This window comes from Peromyscus leucopus, chromosome 1 (genome assembly GCF_004664715.2).
Source record: "Peromyscus leucopus breed LL Stock chromosome 1, UCI_PerLeu_2.1, whole genome shotgun sequence".
NCBI lineage: Eukaryota > Metazoa > Chordata > Mammalia > Rodentia > Cricetidae > Peromyscus > Peromyscus leucopus.
The window spans coordinates 137,985,625-138,010,349 of record NC_051063.1 but is presented as its reverse complement, the minus strand read 5'-3'; the positions used below and the strand labels follow the sequence as shown (position 1 = coordinate 138,010,349).

Genomic DNA, 24,725 nt, shown 5'->3' with positions numbered 1-24,725 from the left:
TGTTCACAGAAGCCACTAGATGGGGCTGTTCGTGACTTGTGGCCCAAAACATCCACTCTGATGCTAACTGCGCTAGGCCGAGTTATAATCCTCAATCTATAAGCCAGGCTGCAGAGGGATGGACATGAGATGGCACTTACCTTAACGCCATGGTGAACCAGACCACAGCCAGAATCAGGGTGTTCATTCTGTAGGGCCCCATCACACAGTACAGGGCGTTATCCCAGACCTAAGACCCACACCAGAGAAGGACAGTTAAAGGAAGGGACTGGTGACAGCAAGAGCACATTCCTCAGATTTGCTAATAAAGTGCCTAGAACATCACAGGGGGGGCGCGGGTAGCCCACCCTCTCCTAAAGGAAGGAGCCTTGTCTACATAACAAGGCAAGTCCATCCTTTCTTTCTGGCCAGCCTTGAACATCAACAGCCCTGGAATATCCCCCCTCCCCGGGTGCCCCATCCCCACCCTGAATATGGAATTCTGATAAATGTGATCAAAAGCACACCAAGTTTGGGTTCCAAAGCATTCAGTAACCTGCAGCAATCAGTTCTACACCCCACCCCACTCCACCCCACCCCTGCCCCACGGCAGAGTGATACTTCAAATGTCTGTTGACCATAAAGCATGAACCCATTGAGTCTCAGTAGAAGTTGCCTGAAAGACCCCTGGAGAAATGGAATCACTGTTTACGATTCCTTCCCAAAGTCACTTAAAATCCCAGCGTCGTTTATTTTTGTCACATCGTCCTTCCTGGGGATTACTTAAAGAGAAGTTGCTGGAGAGAAGGATGCTTGCTTAGATTATCAACACCTTGGCCTTGAGAAAGAACAGCACGACAAAGACGCTACAGTTTAAAGCACTCACGTCTCTAGGCACAGGGCAAGTTTAGAGGTGGCCCTGCATGGCGCAGACACCTCCCTGGGGCTGCCTTCTCTCCATATGCTGCTTTAGTTTAAGGATGCTGGTGTTGTCTTGACTCTTCCCCCACTGAAATAACAAGACTCCCATGGAGCCGGCCTCCCCTCCAAATACGTGTTCATAGATCGTACCTGTTTGAAAATGGTCATGAACCTGACCAGCCAGCGCTGGTACCAAGTTCCGGTTGAACTCTGGATCTCAATGAATTCGTCCATTTGCTTGGGTGTTTTGATATGGGAAACCTGGAAAGCAAAGATGGATGTGGTTTTCTCAACACGATTTACCTTTATTATTTTTTCTTTTCAATGTTTAATGTAATTGACTTTATTGAATTATCTAGCATCTAAAAAGTGTTTGACAATGCCCTGGTTATGATTTTTAATCAAGATTTGCACGGCAGCTCTCATGCTGCCGTGTGTGAATGAACCTTCCCACATGGATACATCTGACTGCAAGCAATATGAATTAGAATCTCTTCAGTACATCAAGCCATTGAGAAATATGTATTACGGGGACTGTAATATGTTGACTGACAAAAGATGATGTTGCCTTAAAATTCACGCTTGTATAACTTGTGGGTATAAACATCACAGAAGTTTAGAATACAGCCAGGCAACAGTGTGTGTGTGTGGGGGGGGGTGTGCTGCTACTTAATATGTTTTAAAAACACAACAGAATAAGAGTAATCATGGTTTCCATGACATCCCAGTTTTCTTGGTACAAATGAGTTTTGGCGTCAGGTAAAGTGGAATAGCTCTGTGTTGCCCTTGAGGGCTGTGGAAACATGGAAATGCTCTTCTGTCTGGGGTTAGCCTGGGAAACTGGGCGAGTGTCACAGAAGTCTCTGCAGAAGGAATCGGCGGGAGTAGGTGGAGCAGGGCTTCAAATCATCTAACCCTACGGACATCACAGCACCCGCTACTGCCAAAGGGGGCCAAGGGAAAAGGGTGACACCAGATTAGAAAGCCCCTAATAAACCACACTCCAAATCACCGAAGTAGCCACTGTGGTGTAAATTTTCTTTGCTTTATTCCTTGGGGAAATAACACCCTGTTCCCAGGCTTTGGAGAGTGGGCGTGTTGATTTCAAGCACAACTGCTCTAATTTACCGTTAATTAGAACATTTTCTTTGGTTCCACGAAGAACAGCATATGGCCTGTGTTCCCGTTTACCCTGAGGAACACAAGTTCTTAGCAGAATGCTCCAAGGCCCCGACCCTCCCAAGGTTTCTCTGCGGGGAAAGCTTCTGGCTGTGGCTGTCCAAACACGGGAGGGGGAGGCACATACCAGAGCTGCAAAACCTGCAGCTCATGGGTCAGATGAGAGGTGGGCGGTCAGCCTAACAGGTTCGGAGATGATCTGCTCTTCTGCTTAGGCTGCTGAGCACATTAGGAGCGCTTTACTGAGGGGACACACAGACACCAGCCGGTGGCTCTGTACTGAGGGGACACACAGACACCAGCCGGTGGCTCTGTACTGAGGGGACACACAGGGACTAGCTGGTGGCTCTGTACTGAGGGGACACACAGGGAACAGCCGGTGGCTCTGTACTGAGGGGACACACAGGGAACAGCCGGTGGCTCTGTACTGAGGGGACACATAGGGAACAGCCGGTGGCTCTGTACTGAGGGGACACACAGGGACCAGCCGGTGGCTCTGTACTGAGGGGACACACAGGGACCAGCCGGTGGCTCTGTACTGAGGGGACACACAGGGAACAGCCGGTGGCTCTGTACTGAGGGGACACACAGGGAACAGCCGGTGGCTCTGTACTGAGGGGACACACAGGGAACAGCCGGTGGCTCTGTACTGAGGGGACACACAGGGAACAGCCGGTGGCTCTGTCTGGTGGGCTGAGTATGCACCCCTTACTGATGGCCAATGTCAGCCCAGCTGCCTGAGGTCAGTCAACTCTCTGTTCCTCCTTCCCTTCTTACTTCCTTTCCCTCCCCCTTCCCCTCATTTTCCCTTCCCCCACTTAATTCCACCTTCTCTTCCCCATCCCCTTTCTCCCTTCTTTCTCCTTCCCTTCCTTCCTCCTCCGCATCCTTTCTCCCCTCTTCCCGTCTCTCTTTCTCCCCTTCTCTTCTTCCCTCCCTCTGCCCTTCTCTCCTCTTTCTTGGACTTCCCAGTTATCCACTGCAGCACAGCTCATGACCAACAAGGCAGTTTGGAACACTGAACTATAATCTTTAGTTCCACTTTCCTATTAGGTAAAAACCACTAAAAGCAGATGTGAGGCCTTGGGTCTAGGCGTGGCATGCATGTTGGGGTGAGACACAATTCCAGCATCTGAGAGCCTTACGCATTCCTCTCCATGGACTTTCTCCCTACTGGGCTCCCATCCCTAGCATAAAGAATGGCCCTGAAGTAAACGGCTTAGCGTGTACCTTTAGACTTTGGAGTGCTTGTTGGTTATCACCCCCAGACTTCCTAGAAAGAGCAGAGGAACTAGCTGAATGTCCTAACATCTCCCTAGGAAGACTTTCTCCTGAATTCCCACAACGGAATCCCAACCACCTCAGAAGTGGAGCTGCAGACTCACAAATCACTGTCTGTTCAGATAAAAGTCTAATTGTAATGTGCGGGAGCTTATCTCTTCGCCCTTTGTCAAGTGAGAATGTGGGATCGATTTTCTACGAAGGACAGCTGGTCTCACAAGCCAAGCCAGTTTTTCAGAAATATTCTTACAGAAGCCACCGTCCGGTTGCCGTGGGAGAGGCTTCTGTGTGAAAGGTGACCAAGTGTAACAGAGAATCCAGAGAGTATAGTCTCTGGGAATGAAGGATGGACACACACACACACACACACACACACACACACACACACACACACACCGTGGAGAGGAACTTTCTATCACAACTCTTCTTAAGAGAGTCTGGAATTATGATAAATCTTCCATGTGCTATATAGAGAGGAATCTCAGAGACACGCTCACACTTGCATGCACCAGGGAAGTTTTCTTGTTTTGGAGCATTCGGAGCATGGTAGAGGCAGGTGGGCAGGATCAATTCACAAAAGGAGGTAAAGAAGGGGAAGGGTTGGAAGAAAAGAAGGGCAAAGCCATGTCTTCTGATATAATTTCCATTATCGTCAACTTTTCAGTACGACCACTGAATTCACAAATGCTTGCCATAGGTGAGGGGGTGGCTGTCTGGATGATATGTGCCCCACACCAGGTGGATGTGGTCCAAAAGTCATTGCAACTGAGATGGATTCAGAGACTGGAAGCAGAGAAAGAGAGAGAGAGAGAGAGAGAGAGAGAGAGAGAGAGAGAGAGAGAGAGAGAGAGAGAGAGAGAGAGAGAGCCATGGAAACATCTCTCAGGAAACACGAGGAGCTTGGACTTGCCCAGGCTGTGGAACATGGCAGGGTAGAGGGCTGCGGGATGATGGATGATGGCAGTGGGTAGGGGGTCTTCCCTAACACCTGGCTGCTTCTGCAACTGTTGCCCAGCCATGCATCACAGTCTACCAGCAAGAGAGAGAGAGAGAGAGAGAGAGAGAGAGAGAGAGAGAGAGAGAGAGAGAGAGATTAGAAGACCGGGAGGGCCATTGACCCTTAACATCTTCATTTGGAGTATGTGTGGTTTGTGCTTGGTAATAAATTTTAGTTATGAAAGTATTGGTCTCATAAAGCACAAGGGAAAGTGTCTAGGAGAAGAAACCGAATAGAAGGGGAAGAGAGAAGGGGAGGATGGGCGTGTCGCTAATATATGCAATAGACATGTTTATAAATGTTTTAAATCAAAAGTAAAATCAAATGCTTATTGTTTGAAATATTTTAGGAGCATTAGAACTGGGCAAGCATGCCTGCCATTAAGTGGTTTTCTATAAAGAGTGTAATGAGCTCATTTATGCAAAATATATGTCATAACATTTTTCATGACTGTTAATATTTTGTAATACTCCAAGGCAGGCACTGTCTCCGGTGCTTTGTTTAATCTCTGTAGTAACTGGCTGCACAGACAGATTGTCTGCCTTCCCCATGAGGAAACCCATGTGCCACCACGTGATGCCACCTGAGAATCCAGGGTTTTAGAAGCAGCATGTTCACAAGGAAATGGGAGTAGGGTGGGAGCTCATCCAGGAGGGCTTCTCGGAGGAAACAGATTTAAAGTGGGTCTAAAAAGACCTTTTAAGTGCAGGTGTGAAGAGCCGCTGCAGCAAACCTTGCTTGTGTTTGGCTTCAAAGCATGGCAAGTAAGCGCACAGATCTCTCTGTAAGGGACATCTCCATGGAAATTACCACTTCCTGGTTGTGCACAGATCTCTCTGTAAGGGACATCTTCATGGAAATTACCACTTCCTGGTTGCTGAACCCAGGAACAGTCAGTGGTGATAGGGTGTAGAAAAACAGGCAGCTTGCTACTTGTAGTTTTGAAGAATAACGTGACTCTAACGAGATGTAACTTGAGAATTCATCTCAAGGTTATATTTATGTATTTAGAAATATATATGTGTATATGTATGTATGTAATAACAACTAACAAAAAAGAGGTCATGAATTTGAAAGAGAGCAAGGAAGAGTGTATGAGAGGATTTGGAGGGAGGAAAGAGAATGGGGGGAGGAATCTGATTGTAATATCATCTCAAAAAATGAAATAAACAATAAACAAATCGATGCCATCTGAGCCAGTAATTTTATTTCTACAGAACTTGAAAGGAAAGTAGCTACACGGATGAGAAGGTTCATCACAAAGGTATTTATAGAAACAAAGCAATAAAAGAGTGTAAATGAACCTCCGACATTAGGGACATGTTGAAAGCAGTGTTAATGTTCTGAGCACTGACATTCATGGAAACGATGGCATCATTCATTAAACTGATGGTGTAAGAGGCTAATGGGAAGGAACAGTGACTGTGAATGCTATGAGGCCACATACAAAATGCTGGTACCTGCTGCTGAATGCAATACACAAACCTTCATGTGTACTTTTGTTCACAGGGATATAGATAGTCTTCTTTTTCTAAATTCACTCATTTTCACTTTGTTGGGGTGGGGGGTGTCTTTTGCCTACAGCTGTGTCTATGTACCACATGCATGCCTGGTGCTCATAGAGGCCGAAAGAGGGGGATCAAATCCCCTATAACTGAAGTTACAGTGAGCTATTGTGTGGGGGCTTGAAACCAAACTCCGATCCTCTGCAAGAACAGCAACTGCTATTAACCACTGAGCCATCTCTCCAACGTCATAGTTATTTTTTTCTTTCTTGATGGTTTGGCGCGTGTGTGTGTGTGCGTGCGTGCGTGCGCGAGTGCGTGCATGCGTGTGTGCGTGTGTATGTGGGTGGGGGGGTGTGTATGACTGCATGCACACATGTGAACATCAGAGGATGACTCTCAGGAGTCAGTTCTCTCCTGCCACCTCATGGGATCCCAGGATTGAACTCAAGTCATCAGACTGTATGCAAGCATCTCTACCCATGGAACCATTTTGTCCATCTTGCCAGCCCTAGTTAGCTTTTTTTCTATTATAATTTTCTAATAATATTACCTAAGGAAAAATCTAGAAAGACAGCCACCAAAGTGCAAAGACTAAGGCTGAGGAGATGCTGGTCAGTAGAGCTCTTGCCACACACACATGAGGACCTGAGTTTGATTCTCCAGAACCCACAGTAAGAAAGCTGGGTATGATGGAGTGTCCCTATAATCCCATTGCTAGGGAGGGGAAAACAGGTGGATCCCTGACTTTTGCTGGCGATCTAGCCTAGCCGGCTTGTCGAAATCCAAGTAAAAAGTGAGAGACCCTGTCTAAAAACAAAGAAACAAATGAATAAGCAAAGCAAGGTGTAGAGTGACTGAGGAAGACAGTCAAAGGTGATCTCTGGCCTTCATACATACCCACTCAGCCACACATACATATCCCCCCCCACACACACCCATATACACATAAAATACCAAGAATAATTCTAGTGAAGGGATCTTCCAGGTATGGAAGTAATAAAAATATTAAGCAAATACTTTTCTTTCAACAAAGTTGATTGAACCACAGAACCACACAGTGGCAAAGCACCTTGTTGGTACAGTCTGGCCACTTACCGTGAACACCTTCTCAGGGGTCCCCTTAGCCCTCATGTTGGTGTCATGGACTTGCTTGAGAATCATCCAGGCTTCATCATGTTTGCCCATCTGGAAAGTCAAAGACAGAGACATGAACGTTCATGGCTGCAGATGCTTTCTTTTCATTGGAATGGAAAGCCTTATACCCCTAAACAGCGTGCTGGGTCTGAAATATTGGACACGGACCCATTAGCCACAGGTGAGGACTATGGCAGCCCACAGCAAGTCCCCAGTCAGCATTGGAAGGACAACCAGGTTGTAAAGTCAAGGGGTAAGTAGCACATGTTATTATCACCCTGGATAATTACGGTCAGTGTGAAGTTGAGTGGATCATGGAGAAGGAGCCATGCTCCTCACTGATGAGACAAAGCAAAAACGTAATATGTTATGTGTGAGGTCCTAAGTACTACCCCTACACTGGCCTTGCACTGCAGAATGGCCTTTTTCACAGAAAGCTGCTGCAGACGGGATTAGTAAACATTAGTTCATCTTGGAGTAGGATGGGTCCCCAACCCAGTATGACTGGAATCCTTGTGAAGAACAGGGAAGGCTCCTTGCCTGCAACTTTCAGAGGGAATCCAGGCCCACTGGCACCTTCTCATTTATGGAACTTTGAGACAACTTTGTTGACATTACTCTCTGGTGTTTTCATGGGGCATCCATAAAGAATGAGTAGATAAAGGATGTATCTTCCAATGACCTTGATTAAAAACTGCCTGTTGCATGTAACTACTAAGTGGGATGCTAGAGGGAACTCAACATGGGTCATCATTGCAAAAATCAATGAGGAGGCCGATCTGAGGACTGAGGCTGTAGGAGACTGAGTGCTGTCCCCGAAGGCCAGCTCCCACTATCTGAACACGGCAGGCTCAAAAGACTCCAGAGTTGAAAACTACTAAGATCATTGGAAACTTTCTAGTGGGTAGAGGCCCTGCAGAGCCAAGAGTCATAGAGGCCCTGGGACAGTGACAAGATTTACCAAAGAGCTCAATGGGGCCACACAGGGGGGAAAAACTAGCATGTGAAAACATGAAGGATCTCCTATTCAGGACCTCTGTGAGGAGGAGGCACCATGAGGCAACCTAGGAGTGTCCCTCAATACCCTCCCAGCCTGAGGGAGGGTCCCTGCTTGTTTCACCGTGAGCTCCAACCCATGACCTGCCACCAGCACCAAGAGGAAGAGAGCCAGATTTAACGATAAGCAAGGCCATAAACAAGGGACAGTGTGCACGCAGCATGCAATGAGGAGAGAACACGCAGCCAGGGACTGCGTGAATGAGGTCAGGACTCCTGCAGCTGGTGAAGACTCACCTCCAGCAGGAACCTGGGGCTCTCTGGCATGAACTTCAGTGCCACCATGGACACCGTGCAGGGCAGGGCACAGACGATGACAAACACTCTCCAGCTGTGGAAGTGGTAATTGGTCCCCATGCTGAAGCCCCAGCCTGAAAAGAAGCAGAGGGATTGTGGGCTAGGTTTCCCCGCTGTAGATGAAACTGAAGAACCAGCTCTCAAACTCAAGGATACTGAAGCCTTTTGGGAGATGCTGCCAAAAAATGCAAGACTCCCTGGCTGTCTGGGATGAGCTGGAAGTCTGCATTTTGACAAGCCCTGAGCCCTGGGCCTGCCTGATACTTACAGAGCCTTATATAAATATACAAATAGAAAAAGCAACATGCCCCTGTTGAAGAGAGAGAAAGAGAAAGGATTGTATGAGCCAGAAGGGGGTCAAGGTCATGACAGGGGAACCCACAGAGACAGCTAACTTGAGCTCATGGGAGCTCATAGACTCTGGACGGACAGCTAGGGAGTCAGCTTGGGACTGACCTAGACCTTCTGCATGTGTATGACAATTATGTAGCTTGGTCTGTTTGTAGGGTTTCTAGCAGTTGGATCAGGACCTGTCTCTGGTGCTTGAACTGGCTTTTGGGAACCCATTCCCCATGCTGGGCTGCCTGGCCCAGCCTTGATGCAGGGGGAGGAGCTTGGTCCTGCCTCAACTTGATGTGCCATGCTTTATTGACTCCCATGGGAGGCCTGCCCCTTTATGAATGGAGATGGAGGAGGAGTGGGTGGGGAGGGGAGTAGAAGGGAGGTGGGGGAGGGAACAGGAGAAGAGAAGGGAGAGGAAACTGTAGTCAGCATGTAAAATAAGTGAAAAAAATTGATAATAATAAAAACAGAAAAGAAAGAAAAAAAGAAAAACAACATCCCATCAAACATGGGGACAAGCTTATAATCTCAATATCTAGGTGGCTGAGACAGGAGGATTACTACAAGTCCAAGGCCAGCCTGGGCTACATGGTGAGACTTGATCTAGAAGAAACAGAAAGAATCAGTATCCATGTCTTATTTTACCTTTCCCGTTTATTTTCCTTTGACAGGTCTCCTATAGCTCAACTTGGCCTAGAACTCACTATGTAGTTAGGCAAGGATCACCTTGACCATCTTTATCTAAAACACTTATTTTTATTTTATGTCTGAGTGTTTTGCCTGGGTGTATGTATGTGCACCACATGCATGCCTCGCATCTAAGGAGGTCAGAAGAAGGTATCAGATATCCTGGAACTGGAGTTATGGATGGTGGTGAGCCACTATGTAGGTGCTGGGAATCAAACCCTGCTCATCTACAAGACCCATAAGTGCTCTTAACCACTGAGCCATCTCTCCAGCCCTAACCATGAACTTCTGATCCTCCTGCCTCTGCCTCCTAAATACTGGGATCACAGGCACACACCTCCATAGCCGGCTTGTATGGTGCTGGGGGTAAATGCAGGCCTTTGTGCATGCTGGACAAACACTGTACTAATGGATCTACATTCTCAGTCCTGGATGGACACTTAATTTTGAGTAAACAGACTGTTAACTGAAGATGTTCTACTGGCATGCCTCCACAAACGACGGCCTGGAAGGCGTTCTCACTGGATGCCCTTCTCTTCCTACTGAGCTGGGGGCACTATGCCAAATGGTGGACACAGCCCACAGACTGTCGTGGTGAAACGAGATGCTCTTTCTTGTCTTGATGACAGGCATTTTGTGCCGAGAGCATGATCTGGCTGGGAGGCATTTGGGGATGCAGGAGGTCCTCATGGCATCAGCCCAGAGCATGGTGGCTCGGGAGTCAGGGTTCCCTCTACCAGATCCAGGTGATCCCAGTGAGAAGGCTTCATAACCACACTTTGGAAAGCATCACATGTCCTGACATGGCTGCATATGTTTTCATAAGCAACCGTTCTTCGCCATTCAGATGGACCTCGCTGCCATTGAAAGGGAAGGTGAGTGGGTCCTGTCAGCTGTTCTAAAGTGTTGCTGTATTCTTCAGAAAGCATTGCTAAGACTTTATTAGTGCATGTACACTCATCACAGGTGGTAATGGGTTTCATCATGACATTTTCATTCAAGCACACCATGTACTCTGTCAATATTCACATCCCATTATCCTGTCACGTGTCCTCACCCTGTAGTCCCTTTTCTCTTCCCAAAATTTCCCCTCCTACTTTCATGTCACACGTATGTAGTTAAATCTAGGTTGTATATATGAAAGAAAACATGCAATATTTGTTTTTCTCAGTCTGCCTTACTTTACTTATGATAATCTCCAACCCTGTCCATTTTCTTGCAGATGACATGATTCTGTTCTTCTTCATGGCTGAATAGGCCTTCAATCTATATCTGCACCACATCTGCTTTATCCGTTCATCTATTGATGAGCATACAGGTTGGTTCCATATTTTAGCTACTGTAAATCATGCTATGGCCAATCCAGATGTGCACCCACTTCTACTGTATGCTGTCAGATTCCTTTAGGTAGACATCTAGGAATGGTGTATAACTGAGTCATCGGAGAGCCCTCTTTTGTTTTTGTTTGGGGGTGGGGGGAGGAAACTTTGTTGTGGTTCCCATAGTGGCTGTACTAGTTTACCCAAGCCAACTCCCCTCTTCTAAGGAACAGCAACACAACACGATGGGAAGAGCTTGGGTTTTGTAGTCACACAGGTCAGAGTTCAAATCCTGACCATCTCATTATCCTAATGAGTCTTCACAGCTACAGAATGCAGGCAATGGTCCCCTGCAAGCTAGCTCTGCACGCCCGTTCCTGGCAACCCATAATGACTCACCTGCTTCAAGACCAGCTTCAACATTTTCAGAGGTAACTACGTGACATTTAGTGTGATTGTTGCTGGATAAAATGGATGGATTGCTTTTGAAAAGCAAAGACTGAGGTTACAATACTCCTGAGGGCTTATCTAAAAACAGCCCAATCAGTGTTTTTCTAGATAAAGCTTGAGAAATAAATACACCCACACCTAACATTTAGAAGATAGTAACTACTTGGATACAAATCTTCTTTAGTTTTAAAAGAACATTTTGGGGCTGGCTCACATGCTGGGAGGCTTACATCTTGAGTTTGCTACGACTCTCTGTCATGGTTCAACTTATTTCTAACAGTAGATGTCTAACCCACATCTGCTGTGCCTACAGACATTTCCTACTGGATGCACACCTGAACAGTGATAGCAAAGCAGGAGTCCAGGTGCTGAGATGTGGCCCCTTAAGCACATTTGACCACATCCTGAACACCCCACAGAGTGAGGGCACTCACACCTCATCCAGTATACTCCACAGAGCCTCCTTTTGCATAGCTTGGTCTCTCCTTGTCTCACTGGGGTTGGTTGGTTTGAATTTTAATTAAAAAACCTTTACTTCCTCCTGGGAGTAGCACTAGTCAGGGGAAGAGAAAACCATAGCAATATTTACGCATCCTCTCTGCAAGTCCAAACACAGTTCTGGCATCATTAGAAGCAAAGTTGACGAAAACTTTTCAGGAGTCAAACTCAAATGGATGACCAGGAAAGAGGGACAGACGTTGGTATATTTATACAGTATCCTGCATCAGACAGATTTTTTTTTCTTCATTATAATATGTGTGAAATATCTAGCATCCATTATTCCCTCATGCTCCCGTGGTTTTCTGGTGATTTCAGTCATTTGCACGCACTGCATTCATTAGGCACAGCTTTGGGGCCTTAAATTGAATAAAATTAAATGGTGAACTGATTCCAAATATTTGGAACAATATTAATTCAGAGACAGGGATTGTTCTGCTGGCTGATCTTTCAGCTTGTCCTACTTTTCTGTGTCGGGATTTCACAAACATCTGGTGGGGTGGACTACAATGAGAGCCAGTCTTCCATCATATACCCATCTGATTTGAGTTTTCCCTGGGCTGTCCCTGTGAGTTCTTTAAAAAACAATGAAAGAAAATGACTCTGAGTTTTGTCATTTTCTCTCTCAGTGACTCAATGGCCCAAATTCCTGGAGCTGAGACCCCTGTCATTCATTCCTACAAAAGCAGCTGAAGGTTACATAAGCCGTGCACATGCAAGCATCAGGCTCCTTCCTGGAGTCACGCTTGGCATCTGTTAGACGACTGATGTCTCAAACGTATTGAGAAACACCATCAAGTGTCTGTTCACTGCATCAGACATCTGGTCCCGGTAAAATGACCCGTAAAGAATTGCTTTTGCTGTGTTCTGATTCTACCAACCCATGTTTCTACAATGATTTTCCTCTAAGCCACTGCCTGCTTTGATAAAACCTCTACTTTTAAATTGGAGTATGAAAGTCACAGGCTTCATACAGGCATATGAATAAAGACGGTCCCTATCCCTTTGGGGTAAACTATTTAGCCACAAGCTCTGCTGTCGACTAGCAGTGACTAGACAGCAGCCATGTGGTCCCTCTACATGCCCTCTCATTTGGTCCCCACCTCAATTTTTTACTGAAGTCTTCAACACCAGACCTTTAATGGTACATGCCTATCATCCTAGCAGCTAGGCACAGAAGCAGGAGGATTGCCACAAGTTCAAGTCTAGCCAGGGCCACAAAATGAAATCCTGTCTTAAGAAAGAAACCAGGCATTTAGATGAGTGTGTGTGTGTGTGTGTGTGTGTGTGTGTGTGTGTGTGTGAAGATTTGCAAACTAGTGCAGGTTGTAATGATTACTGCAACCCACCTCTCCTCTTACAGCATCCAGTCCTGTCCTTTCTCCCCGCCCCCCCCCTTTTCCCACTGTGTGCCTGACATGTGACACAGGTGAGACGAACCATCCTGTAATTCCGTGGGTGAGGAGGGAAGTGCTTCTCACCCACCCAGGACTGGTAGATATGAGAGCAGGTCTCAAGCCAATCTAATCAGAGGAAGTCACGCCTCTCTGCTCGCTGTCTGAGTTGGGGACATGCTTCTTCTGTTCATGTCCTCTGTTATCAGATGGGTTAGAATGGCGACGACTCCTTCCAGGAGGAATGCTAGCTCCAGTACTAAGACCACCTGGGAAATCTTCTCAACAATGTTTGCACCTGGGGAGTCACTGTACGGTAGGCTGTGGGGGAGTCTATGATGAATTCTTGTCACATCTCTCTCCTGTTTTGTGAGCGATAGACCCAGAGCTGCAAAGATGGGGTGGTGTGCCTCATATTGCACAGCACCACTGATTTGACTCATATTTTACTCAGATTATATATATTCAGAATCTATATGTTTTTATTCAAATTTGTCCTCACCCAAATGTATTCCAATAAATTCATGTAAATGTGGAAATCATTCTATGGTGCTAGCACATTTGGATCAGTTAGCAGAGGGAGGGAGTGGTGTTATATAAAGAATAGTGACTAAAATCAATAGAGAATAAAAATAATTTCTCAGAACCATATACCCTAGTTGGTGGGAAATTAACATATGTATATCTGGTGAAAAATAGAATGGCCTCCTATTAGGTGTATGCAACTGTATATCTAAAGTCACAGAAAACGGCCTAAGGGCAAGAAACTCCTCTTTTCTTCACTAGACCTGTTCATAACTTTCCCTGCTTCTAACTATATAAGATCTAGTAGGTTCTCAAATATTAAAAATGGCCACAACTAACTGATGGTCCCCAAATCCCTTTCTTCTATTTTCTTTTCCTTTCTTTTTTTGATCCTAAGTTGCTGGGTTGTTTTTTTTTTTTAAAGAAAAACATTTTTATTCATTTTACATAGCAAAAATCCCACTCTTCCCTCCTCCTGTCCCTCCAGCCTCCCCCTCCCTCCCGACCCCCCATTCCCTCCTACAAGAAGGTAAGGCCTCCCATGGGAGGTACATTTAGTAGAAGCAGGTCCAAGCCTCTCCCCTTGCCTCAAGACTGTGCGAGGTGTCCCATCATAGAAGTGGGCTCCAAAAGGCCTGCTCATGCACCAGGGACGGGTTCTGATCCTACTGCCAGGGGGCTCCTTAAGCAGATCAAGCTACACAACTGTCTCACTATGCAGAGCTAGACTCCCGGCTGGCCTGTGTTTCCCAACACCCAGTAGCATGTTACACCACAGATATGGGGACAACAGAATGTGAGTGGAGGTGATACACTCCATTTCCCGACGTGGCCTTAAAAATCCTGCGCAGAACTGCCCATGTCCCTCAAGAAGAAGCCTTGAGGAGCCACTTTCTACATCCCTGTGACAGAATAAGAGAGAAAGCTTTTATTCTGGTTCACAACTCAAGATCCATAGTGCATCGTGGCAGAGAAGGAATGATGGGGACAGTTCACAGCTGCGGCAGGAGGAATATAAGATGACTGGTCACATCAGCAACCTGGAAGCATAGAGCTCAAACCAGAGCCTGCTCCAGGCTAGGAGCTCCTAGCCTGCCCCATGGACCTATGTCTACCAGCTAGACTCCATGTCCCAAAGGTTTACAACCTTACTAAACAGCACCACCAGCCGGAGACCAACTGTTCAAACCATAGGAGTCTGTGAGGGACATTTAACACCGAAACAATAATGTGCTGCAAGTCATCTGTTAAAGATCATGGAACTGCATGATGTGAACCCCCAAACTGCTGATGGAGCAGAGCCATCTACACACCAGAAACATCAGCCTGACTTAGGAAGAAGCATCTTCTACTGTGCTAAACCACGGAAACTCTGGATCTATGTTTCTCACAGTCATGCACCCACTACCGCCCCCACTAACACAGCAGAGTCATCAAGACTGCAGCTGCTTCTCACGAAGTCGTGCATCGGCCTCCCTGAGCTCAGTGCACACGGCCGAGCCAGATTTAAAACAAGAAAATGGCACGTAGAGAAGAGCTTACAGCCAATGACCTGCTCTCCGTACTACTCTGCAGGATTTTAGAGCACTAAAGAGCCTAGACTTTTCAATCAACATTTGGGGTGCCAGTTGGGGGGAAGCTTTCTAAGAATGCTGATGACATTACTAGAATGCTCAAAAGACTTCATAAAATCTAAAACTGCTGTTTCTCTCCCCCATTTAACTCTCAACAAAACTGGGAGTAAAGTTAATGTTGCCAGGTCTCTGCAGAGATTACAGGTTTTTTTTTTACCTATTGGGGATAATAAAATTGTCCTGGCTGAACAAATGACCATGTACTGCTTCCCTTCTGTGGACAAACAAGAATGACATCAGGCATGAAAGTGGAGTGTTTCAGCATAGTGTCAGGACACAAACATCAATACACAACAGTCAGCAGCATTACCACGTCCCAATAACCAGACGCAGAAAACAAACCCACACAGCTAGCTACAGCAACCTGATTTTTGGCAAATACATCAAAAGCGTACTTTGGTGGAAAGACAGCTTTTTAAACAAATTGGGCTTGGAAAACTCAATTTCCACAAGTTTCTACAAGAAACTGGATCCACACCTCTCAACCTGCACAAAAGTCAATTCAAAATGATCAAAGGCTTCAATGAGACACATAAACCTGCTAGAGGAAAACAGGTAAAATACTTGAGGATGTGGGCATCAGCAGAGAGTTCCTGAAAAGGACCCAATAATCCCGAGAGCTGACAAGTGAGTCATACAAAATTAAAGGGTTGGCACAACAAAAGGAAAAAAGCACTGAAGAGAAGAGGCTGCCTGCAAAACACAAGTCTCTTTTTTACTACACACCAGACAGCAGAGTCATATTAGAGTACATACAGAACCAAGCATCCGGTTAAGTAATCATCAACAAACCCAAATCATCCAGTTAACTAATGGGCTAATAAACTGAATGGATCATTCTTAAAAGAAGAACAAATGACCAATAAGTACCAGAAAACGTGTTCAACATCCTCAACCACATATTAAAATCTCTTTGAGATTCAAGAAAAACAACAAGAACAAATTTTGACAATAGTGTAGGCAAAGAGGAACCTGCTTCAGGGACTATGGGAATGTTACTTTGATTGCCTATTATAGAAATCAGTATTTACTTGCTTTAAAACAGCAACAGACCTACCATACAGCCCATATCTCCCACTCCTGGATACATACCCGAAGGACTCTAAGTAGGCACACCACAGATACACTCGGACATCTATGTTATTTTACAATATCCATAATAACCAGGAAATGGACCCAACCTACATGTCCATCAACAGATGGATGGAATGAAGGCAATGTGGAACATATACACTATGGCAATTATGCATCCATAAAGAAAAAAATTGTGACATTTGCAGGGAAATTGGTGTAACTGTAAATCTCTGCATTAAGTGAAATAAACCAGAAAGACAAAGAACTCATACTTTCTGTTACACATACCCTGAAACATATACATACAAGAAACATTGTATGGAACAAAAAGGTTGTAGTCATATTTAGAAACACACACATGTAACAAAAATTAAAGAAAAAGAGGCCATGAATTTGAGAGACAGCAAGTGGGTACATGGAAAGGTTTGGAGGAAGAAAGAGAGGAAGAAATAATGTAATTGTGTTATAATATCAAGAATTCAAAAATAAAATATAAAAGGAAAAGGGTGACTAGAGAAAAGAAAATGTGTGTGCATGTGTGTTTATATGTGTGTGTGTTTATATGTGTGTGCTTATATGTGTTTACATGTATATATGTATGTGCATGTATGTGTGTGCATGCATGTGTGTGTTTATATGTATGTGGATCATGAGAAAGGAGGAAGAGCTCTTAAAAGAGGTGGAAGACCGAAGAGAGCCATGGAATGCATGTGATAAGGAACTAGGGGAAAGGAACCAGCCAACAGAAGGAAGAGGGTCAAGGGGAGGGGAATTCATAAGAACAAGTAAAAATAACACGTAAGTGTGAAGATGCCAGAATGAAACCCATTGTTCTGTATGCTACTCAAAATTTGAAAAGAAAGAAAAAACGGGAAGTGTGTAAGAAGTGGGCTGTACCTAGAGGAACATCAGGCTTCCAGCCCTATCCTATCTCTGGGGTGTAACCTTGGGTAAGTCAGCCATTTCTCTCAACTTTTGTGACATTTCTCATCTATAAAATGGGACTCCCAAAGCCTGACTCTCTGAAGTGAAGAGGGTTAGAGAAAATTAAGGTCGTGTGCGTAGAAAATTGAATCTCCCAAGTGGCCTTCTAACCTTCCCAGATACATACATGAGAACACACTCCAAGGCATAAGTAAAAGAGAATTTAAAAGAGAGGGAGAGAAGAGGGTGGGGGAGGAGAAAGAGGGAAAAAAGGAGAGGGGAAGGGATGACATTGTTTCTAAATTGAAATTAACAATTTGTCTTCAACGTTTTAAATTCTTCTTTTTTAAAAAAAATCACATGCAGAAACTGTACAAGATAGAGAATAAGGTTGAGGTCAGGTATTTATCTGATGCAGTTGCCATAGAAACAGAGAACTTGGAAGCTATCTTAAGTCAGTGGCTCACCGTAGTGTGGAATGATACTCCAGGCCATGGCAGATGCATAGATGCCCCCAGTCATCCAGAAGATGCCCAGCCAGCTAAGGTGTTCACCTCGTTTCTCCCGTGATAAGAACTCGGAAAAGTAGGCAAAAACAATTGGCAGGGAGCCCCCAATCCTGAAGAAAGAAAACACCAGAAAGAGGCCATCAAGTAATAAATATACTAACAAAAGGTCACAACAGAAACCAAATTGCCTTCTACTGCACATTTAGACTCTGGTGAAAAGCCCATTAATTTAGAAGACCAGCAATGACCAGGCTTCCCCTACATTTGGAAAGCAATCATGGGTTGTTTGGCATTTTTAAAAGTTATTGTATTAATTAATTTACTTGTTTGTTTGTTTGTTTATTATGTGCGTGCATGCACACACAAGACGTGGTATGATACATAGGGGTTGGATGACAACTTGTGGGAGTTGATTCTCTGCTTCCACCATGTACAATCTAGGCATTAAACTCAGGTCATCAGGCTTGGTGGCGGGCACTTCCACCCACTGAGCCCTCTTGTCTGCCCTTAACTTTAATGTCGTATCTTTAAAAATCAAACAAAAACATTTAATCCGAGTGCTCTGGAGCTATCACATGCGCCTATAGGCCAGAGGAGAGGGACTTGTGGTGGAGAGCCGGTGCATACCCTATGCCTGAGATGAGTCTGCAGAAGAGGAAGGCTCCATATCCCTGCACAAAGGAGGAGAGGGAGGCGAAGGAGGCGTTGATGGCCAAGGACATGCTCAGGACTCTCTTCCTGCCCAGCTTATCGGCCAGACCCCCCAGGATGAAGGCTCCTGCCATCATTCCCAGGTAGACTATCAGCCCTGTGAAGAAGAAAAAGACGGGGGCGGGGGGGGGGGGGGAGAGAGAAAAGAAGACTTTAGAGAGCAACCTCAGGCTCTGTAGTAAAATAATTCATGAATTTGAGGGACCAGCCTGGTGCTGGTTGTGAGCATCGGTCACCCAATGTTCAATTTGCTCGTCTTAGAAATCCCATGTCAACCACATTAAAAAGGGGATGGAACATGATTCCCATGGCAGATCAGCAACTCTCCAAAGGGGATTTTCTACGCATGCTACTATTGTAACAAAACAATAAGCTTATGTACGCATGTGTACGTATCAAGACAGATTGACCAAAATTTAGGATTATCATACCATTCTAAAGGCTTCTATTTTAGCCTCACAATCCATAGATGAGAAAACACTGCAATTTCACCTTTAAACAAGAAAATTGCACTTTAAAGGCCCTCACATGAGATGTGAGATTTAAAGAGAGACTTTCCAGGGTAAATTGTATGGGAAACGTGGCAAAGGAAAAAAAAATAATGTAAATGTAAAACAGCAATTGGCAATAGCATCAACTGACTGACATACACCCATGAGCAACATTTTTCAAGCTCAGTGTTTGAACTTCTTTAGAGAAATACAGTTATATAATTTATGACAATGTGTGGTGAGTCCCATTTCACTCTTCTGCATGTGGGTATCTCTTGTTCACCCACACTGTTTATTCACCACACTGTCCTGCCCTTGTACCATTTTATTGGCATCTTTCCCAAAGAACAATCCACTATGGGGCTGAAGAGATGTCTCTGTGCGTAAAAGCACTGACTGCTCTTCCAGAGGACCTGGGTTCAATTCCCAGCACCCACACGGCAGCTTAAAACCATTTGTAACTCCAGTTCCAGGGGACCCAACAACCTCTTCTGACCTCCTCAGGTACCAGGACCAGGCACACATGTAATGCAGGCAAAACTCCTATTCACATTAAGTAAATTTAAATATACACATTTAAAAGACCAACCAACCATAATTTTGGGTTTTTTTTTTTTTTTTTTTTTTTTTGGTTTTTCGAGACAGGGTTTCTCTGTGTAGCTTTGTGCCTTTCCTGGAACTCACTTGGTAGCCCAGGCTGGCCTCAAACTCACAGAAATCCACCTGCCTCTGCCTCCCGAGTGCTAGGATTAAAGGCATGCGCCACCACCGCCCAGCAAATTTTTGTTTTTATTGCTAGGTTATGATTCTCTTCCGTTGGTTCATTATTTCTGTGCCAGTACCATTCCGCCTCGATCTTTATAGTTTTGAAACATAAATGAAGTAGGGGTAGTGTGATGTCACCGACTTTGTTCTTTTATCTCAAGATGTCTTTGGCTATTCAGTGTCTTGTGTTCCATACAAACTTTACACTTTTTTCTTAACACTGAGAAAAAATGTCGCTGGAATTTTGATAAGGATTGCGTTGTAGATTGTATGAGGATTTTAACAGTGTCAGCTCTTTCAATCTGTGAACAAGAGATACCTTCCCACTTACTGGTGTCATCTACAACATCTCCTTCAGTGTTTTAGAGCTCAGTGTATGGCTCCTCTCTGTCCTTGCTTAAATGTATTCTGAAGTATTTGTTGGTGCTACTGTAAATGGCATTGATTTGAGTTTCTCTTTTTTTCTTCAGATACCTCATTTTTCACAAATAGAAAGACTACTGATTTTTGTATATGGATTCCCCATACTTAACTGAATTTGTTCATTACTTATAACAAGTTGCTTTTATGGTGTTTAGGGTTGTTTTATTTTTTTGTTTGTTTGTTTGGGTGTTTTATTTTGTTGTTTTTGCTATAGGGTTATTCCATCAGCAAACAGATGCTTTCGTTTCTTCCTTCCTAATTTAGATGGCTTTCATTTAGTGTTCTTAGCTGAATGCTCTGACAACGATATTCCAGTACTAAGCAACAGGAGTAGAGAGCATCCTGACCTTGTTCCTGGTCTCCCTAGGAAGTTTTCACTATTAAGCATGATACTGTCTCTGGGCTTGTCACTCACAACTTTTAATATGGCGATGTGCATCCCCTCTTCACCTGATTTGCTGTAAGTTTTTAATCGTTGTACTGGATAGCTTTGTGTCCGCTTGACACATCTGTAGTCATCTGAGAGAAGGAAGTCCCAATTCAGAAAATGCCTCCTTAAGATCAGGCTGTGAGCTTACAACCCCGCTTTAATAAATATTAATTTTTAAATAAAATTAATAATTTAATAAATATTAAATATTTATTTAGTTAGTGGTTGATGTGGGAAGGTCCAGATCACTGTGGATGGTGTTACCCTGGACTGGTGGTCCTGGGTTCTATAAGAAAGCAAGCTGAGCAAGCCATGAGGAGCAAGCCAGTCAGCAGCACTCCTCCATGACCTCTGCATCAGCTCCTGTCTCCAGGTACACACCCTGTTTGAGTTCCTGTCCTGACTTCCTTCAGTGATGGACTATGGTTGTGGAAGCATTAGCCACATCCACTCTTTCCTCTTCAAGTGGCTTTTGGTCATAGTGTTTCGTCATATCCATAGAAACCCTAAGTAAAACACATATATTGAACTGTCTTTGCATCGCAAGAAAAAAAAAACTCCACTTGATCATATTGTATTTATCTTCCAAATTTGCTGTCATATTTGTTGAGAATGTTTCTATCAAGACTTATCAGGGACATTGGCCTGATAATCTTTCCTTGAGTTTTCTTTGGCTATAACAGGCCCTCAGACCTTAGCACAGTTGTCTCCATGATAGAAACACCATTCAGGCCTTGTGGCCCGGCACAGAGGCAGCAGTGGTTGCCAAAACAGGAAAAAGGGCTCAGCTGATGTTGTCAGGATGGAGCCAGGAAGCTCCCTAACTGTACCAACCTTGCTTTTTTAGTTTTTGTAGTTTTGCTTCTTTCTAACTTTTCTTGCTGGCTGAAGTGTATGAACCAGGATGTGGGTTTTGTGCAAAGAACATCAAGAGCTATAAGGCTCGGGTCTACATGATTTGGGCAAGTTCCTGCATGCAGCTGCTGGTGAGCAAATAAAGAGTTTCCTTTCAGCTTTGAGAGAGTCTGTGCAGTGGTCGCTGGGGGGTTACCTCATAGCATGACTTTGGTACCACAGTGATGCTGGCTTCTTAAAAGTGAGTTTCGAGATGCTTAAAATTTGGGGGAAGAGTTTAAGAAAGATTGCCATTAGTTCTTCAGCTATTTGGTAGGACTCACTGGTGAAGACATCAAATCTTAGTTTCTATTGTATTGACAAGCGCTTGATTACTGATTCAATCTCTACTGATGTTTAGTCTCTTCAGATTTCGTGTTTCTTGTGATTTGGTCTTAGCAGTATGTTTCTATGGGTTTATCTATTCTCGGTTATCTAATTTGTTGGCACATACTTGTTCACAGTGGTCTGTTATTACCTTTTATATTTCTGTAGTGTCAGCTGTAATGTCTCCTCTTCCATTTCTTTTTGTGAGTCTCCTGTCTTTTTCCTTAGGTCAGCTCAAAGTTTATCAGTTTTGCCTATCTTTGAAAAAATGAGCCTGCAGCTATTACACGTTACTGCTCCTTGTAGACAAATATTGGCTAGATACCTTGTCTCTGTTTTAGTCCATTCTTCTTCATTACTCACCTCCAGGATGACCTACTAAGTGGGGAATAGTTCCTTCATTCCAAGGAGATAAACAATAAAATATATGATCATCACCAAGTGAGAAAATGTATGAGTCAAGTATTATTAAAACATGGAAAAGGAATTTCACTCCGTGTGGGAAGGCTTCCAAGAGAGAAATATTCTGCTCTTCTTGAAGTGGGCATTAAAGACTGTGCCTGGGGCTGGGAAAATGGCTCAGTGAGTAAAATGTTTTTCATACAAGCATAAAGATCTGATTTCACATATCCAAAACCAACATGAAAGTGTATGTTTGTAATCCCAGATGGGAAACAGAGACAGGAGAATTCTAGAAGCTCATGGGCCAGCTAGCCTGCCATGGGCAGTAGAAAACAACAAAACAACCTTGTCTCAAACAGGGTGGAAGTCCAGTTTGTCCTCTGATCTCCATGCACACAGCATAGAATGAACATGCTTGCGTACATGTGCCTGCACTCATATACTTGAATGCACACACATGTACGCCCCCACACGTCATAATCATACACACACAAGACAACGTCCAGTGACACATGCAAATCCAGGAAGAAACTCTGGTATGTCTGGGCAACCACTGGCTTGTAGCTGAGTGTGAATGGAGTATATATAGTTAATGTGCTAAAGTGTAGGAGATAAACATAAAGAGCTCTGTGTCTCTGTGTGTGACAGAGGAGGGAACCTGAGTTCTTACATCTCTAAGAAGCTCTCAGGTGAGGCCGGCCCTAATGGTCCAGAAACAAGACTTTGAATAGCAAAAGGATTGGCCTCCTTTAACCACAGTGAGAACACTGGCCTCAGAACCCAGAGATTTCATTTACCAAGTGTGTGGTTTTGATGAAAAAGCTCTTGCCTTCTTGGGTGGGAGGGGCCTTAGCCGCCTCATTCATAAACTGTTTGCAGAACTCCCAGCCATCTTCCAACACTTTAAAAAAACAAGAAATACAAATCATGAAAGCTGAGGCTCTGTAGACTTCTCACTTAGAAGCTCTCCAGGTTAAAAACAAGCCTCATGAGATGCCTTAGAAGGAAAGGATGCTTACTACCAAGCCGAACAACTTGAAGTCAAGCTCCATGACTCACAAGGTGGAAGGAGAGAGCTGAATTACCCAAGGTGGCCTCTGATGTCCATATGCATGCCATGGCAACACACACACACACACACACACACACACACACACACACACACACACACACAAACACACTAAAAAATAAATTTAAAAATGTATAAAAATTAAACATAAGCCTAAACACAGATGTCTAATTAAACTACAGAGGACCACACAAGGCAGGCTTTTAACCGAAAGTGGCTTTCAGGTTCCACATTTGCTATCCCATAAGTGAAAACTGTGCCAGGCATTAAGCTCTTGTCTCCCGGCTCCAAAGCTATTCTGGATCTTACTTGCTACTGCTTAATTCTAAGTCCTCTCACAGAGGATGATAGACAGCGACTTGAAGAGAAGAGGGAGGTCCTCGTCATTCCATCCTGTTGAGCCCCTGATGGTTTGATCACTGTCACTCTGACAGCAGCAATGCCTCCTCAGGGTAGCAGTGGAATCCAATTAGCAGAAGCCCCACTGTGCCCCCATCTTCCCCTCTCACACCAGGGTGAGCCATCCGGGGACCCTTCTTCTGAGACACAGCTCCAGGGTAGCCCTCCTCTGATCTGTTTAATTATAACAGTTCCGGTACCTTCTCTCCATGTCTGCAGTCCCACAGGTGCTAGCTACAGCCTCCTTTCACCACCGAAGCCATGCTTTTAAAAAAACATTTCACTTTCCCACTTAGTAATCTTTTACATCCAAGTCTGTCTTTTCAGACAGCTGGTGTGACATTGGTGTCCTTGCTATCCCTGACTGATCTGCACTCACCAGGAAATGGGCAAATCTTAGAAATTAGATGTTAAATTTCACACACACACACACACACACACACACACACACACACACACACACTCACTCACTCACTCACTCACTCACTCACATACGCATACCATTTTATCAGATAAAGGTTTAGCTCCAAGAAGCTCATGCCTTTCCCAGACTCTTGATGCTGGCTGGGGGTCTGCGATCACTGCATCCCTGGTTTGCCTGGTGCTTTCACCTGCAAACCTCCCTGTCCAAGCCAAGGGCGGCACCAGGAAGAGCAAGCTGAGCTTCTGAATTGAGGGTGGAGGAGGAGGAGTGGAAGAAAAACGAGCCTATCCTCCAGGGAAGAGAAATGTGAAATTAACGACGCCTCTGAAATGACGGCGCTACTAAACTCATTTAGAACCTGTCTTTAGCTGGAGAAATTAAGATAATAAATTTGGAAAATTAGAGTGCAGTGGAGTTATCAAAAATTATTTTATCTTGAAACAAACGAGAGACTCCTTAGAAGGATGGAAACTCTCATCCTTCAATTCCATTGCACAGGCTGCTGGAGATCAGGAACCGTCCCCCAGCACACTGAGTCTTTCTAAGGAAATTACAAATTGCAGTTGCTACATGAAGAGTGGAGCTGATAATGTCAATGAGGGTGGATATGGCCAGGAGGGCACAGCTTTCAGTGGTGAGAACATAGCAAAGACCTGGAATGCCCCTGCAGCGTGGAGAAGAA

General features: G+C 44.6%; 1 protein-coding gene across 5 annotated transcripts in view; it reads right to left on the bottom strand.

Annotated features, from left to right (window-relative positions):
• Sv2b (synaptic vesicle glycoprotein 2B) overlaps positions 1-24,725 on the bottom strand; it is a 194,781-nt gene that overhangs the window by 27,621 nt on the left and 142,435 nt on the right. For all 5 annotated transcript variants that reach the window (XM_028879185.1, XM_028879182.2, XM_037198617.1 and 2 more), the window contains exons 3-8: positions 18,336-18,516; positions 17,667-17,818; positions 8,293-8,426; positions 6,961-7,050; positions 1,051-1,161; positions 141-229 (exon numbers count right to left, since the gene is read on the bottom strand). In XM_028879185.1, coding sequence (XP_028735018.1) covers positions 141-229; positions 1,051-1,161; positions 6,961-7,050; positions 8,293-8,426; positions 17,667-17,818; positions 18,336-18,516 — 757 coding nt within the window. The remainder of the gene's footprint in view (positions 1-140; positions 230-1,050; positions 1,162-6,960; positions 7,051-8,292; positions 8,427-17,666; positions 17,819-18,335; positions 18,517-24,725) is intronic.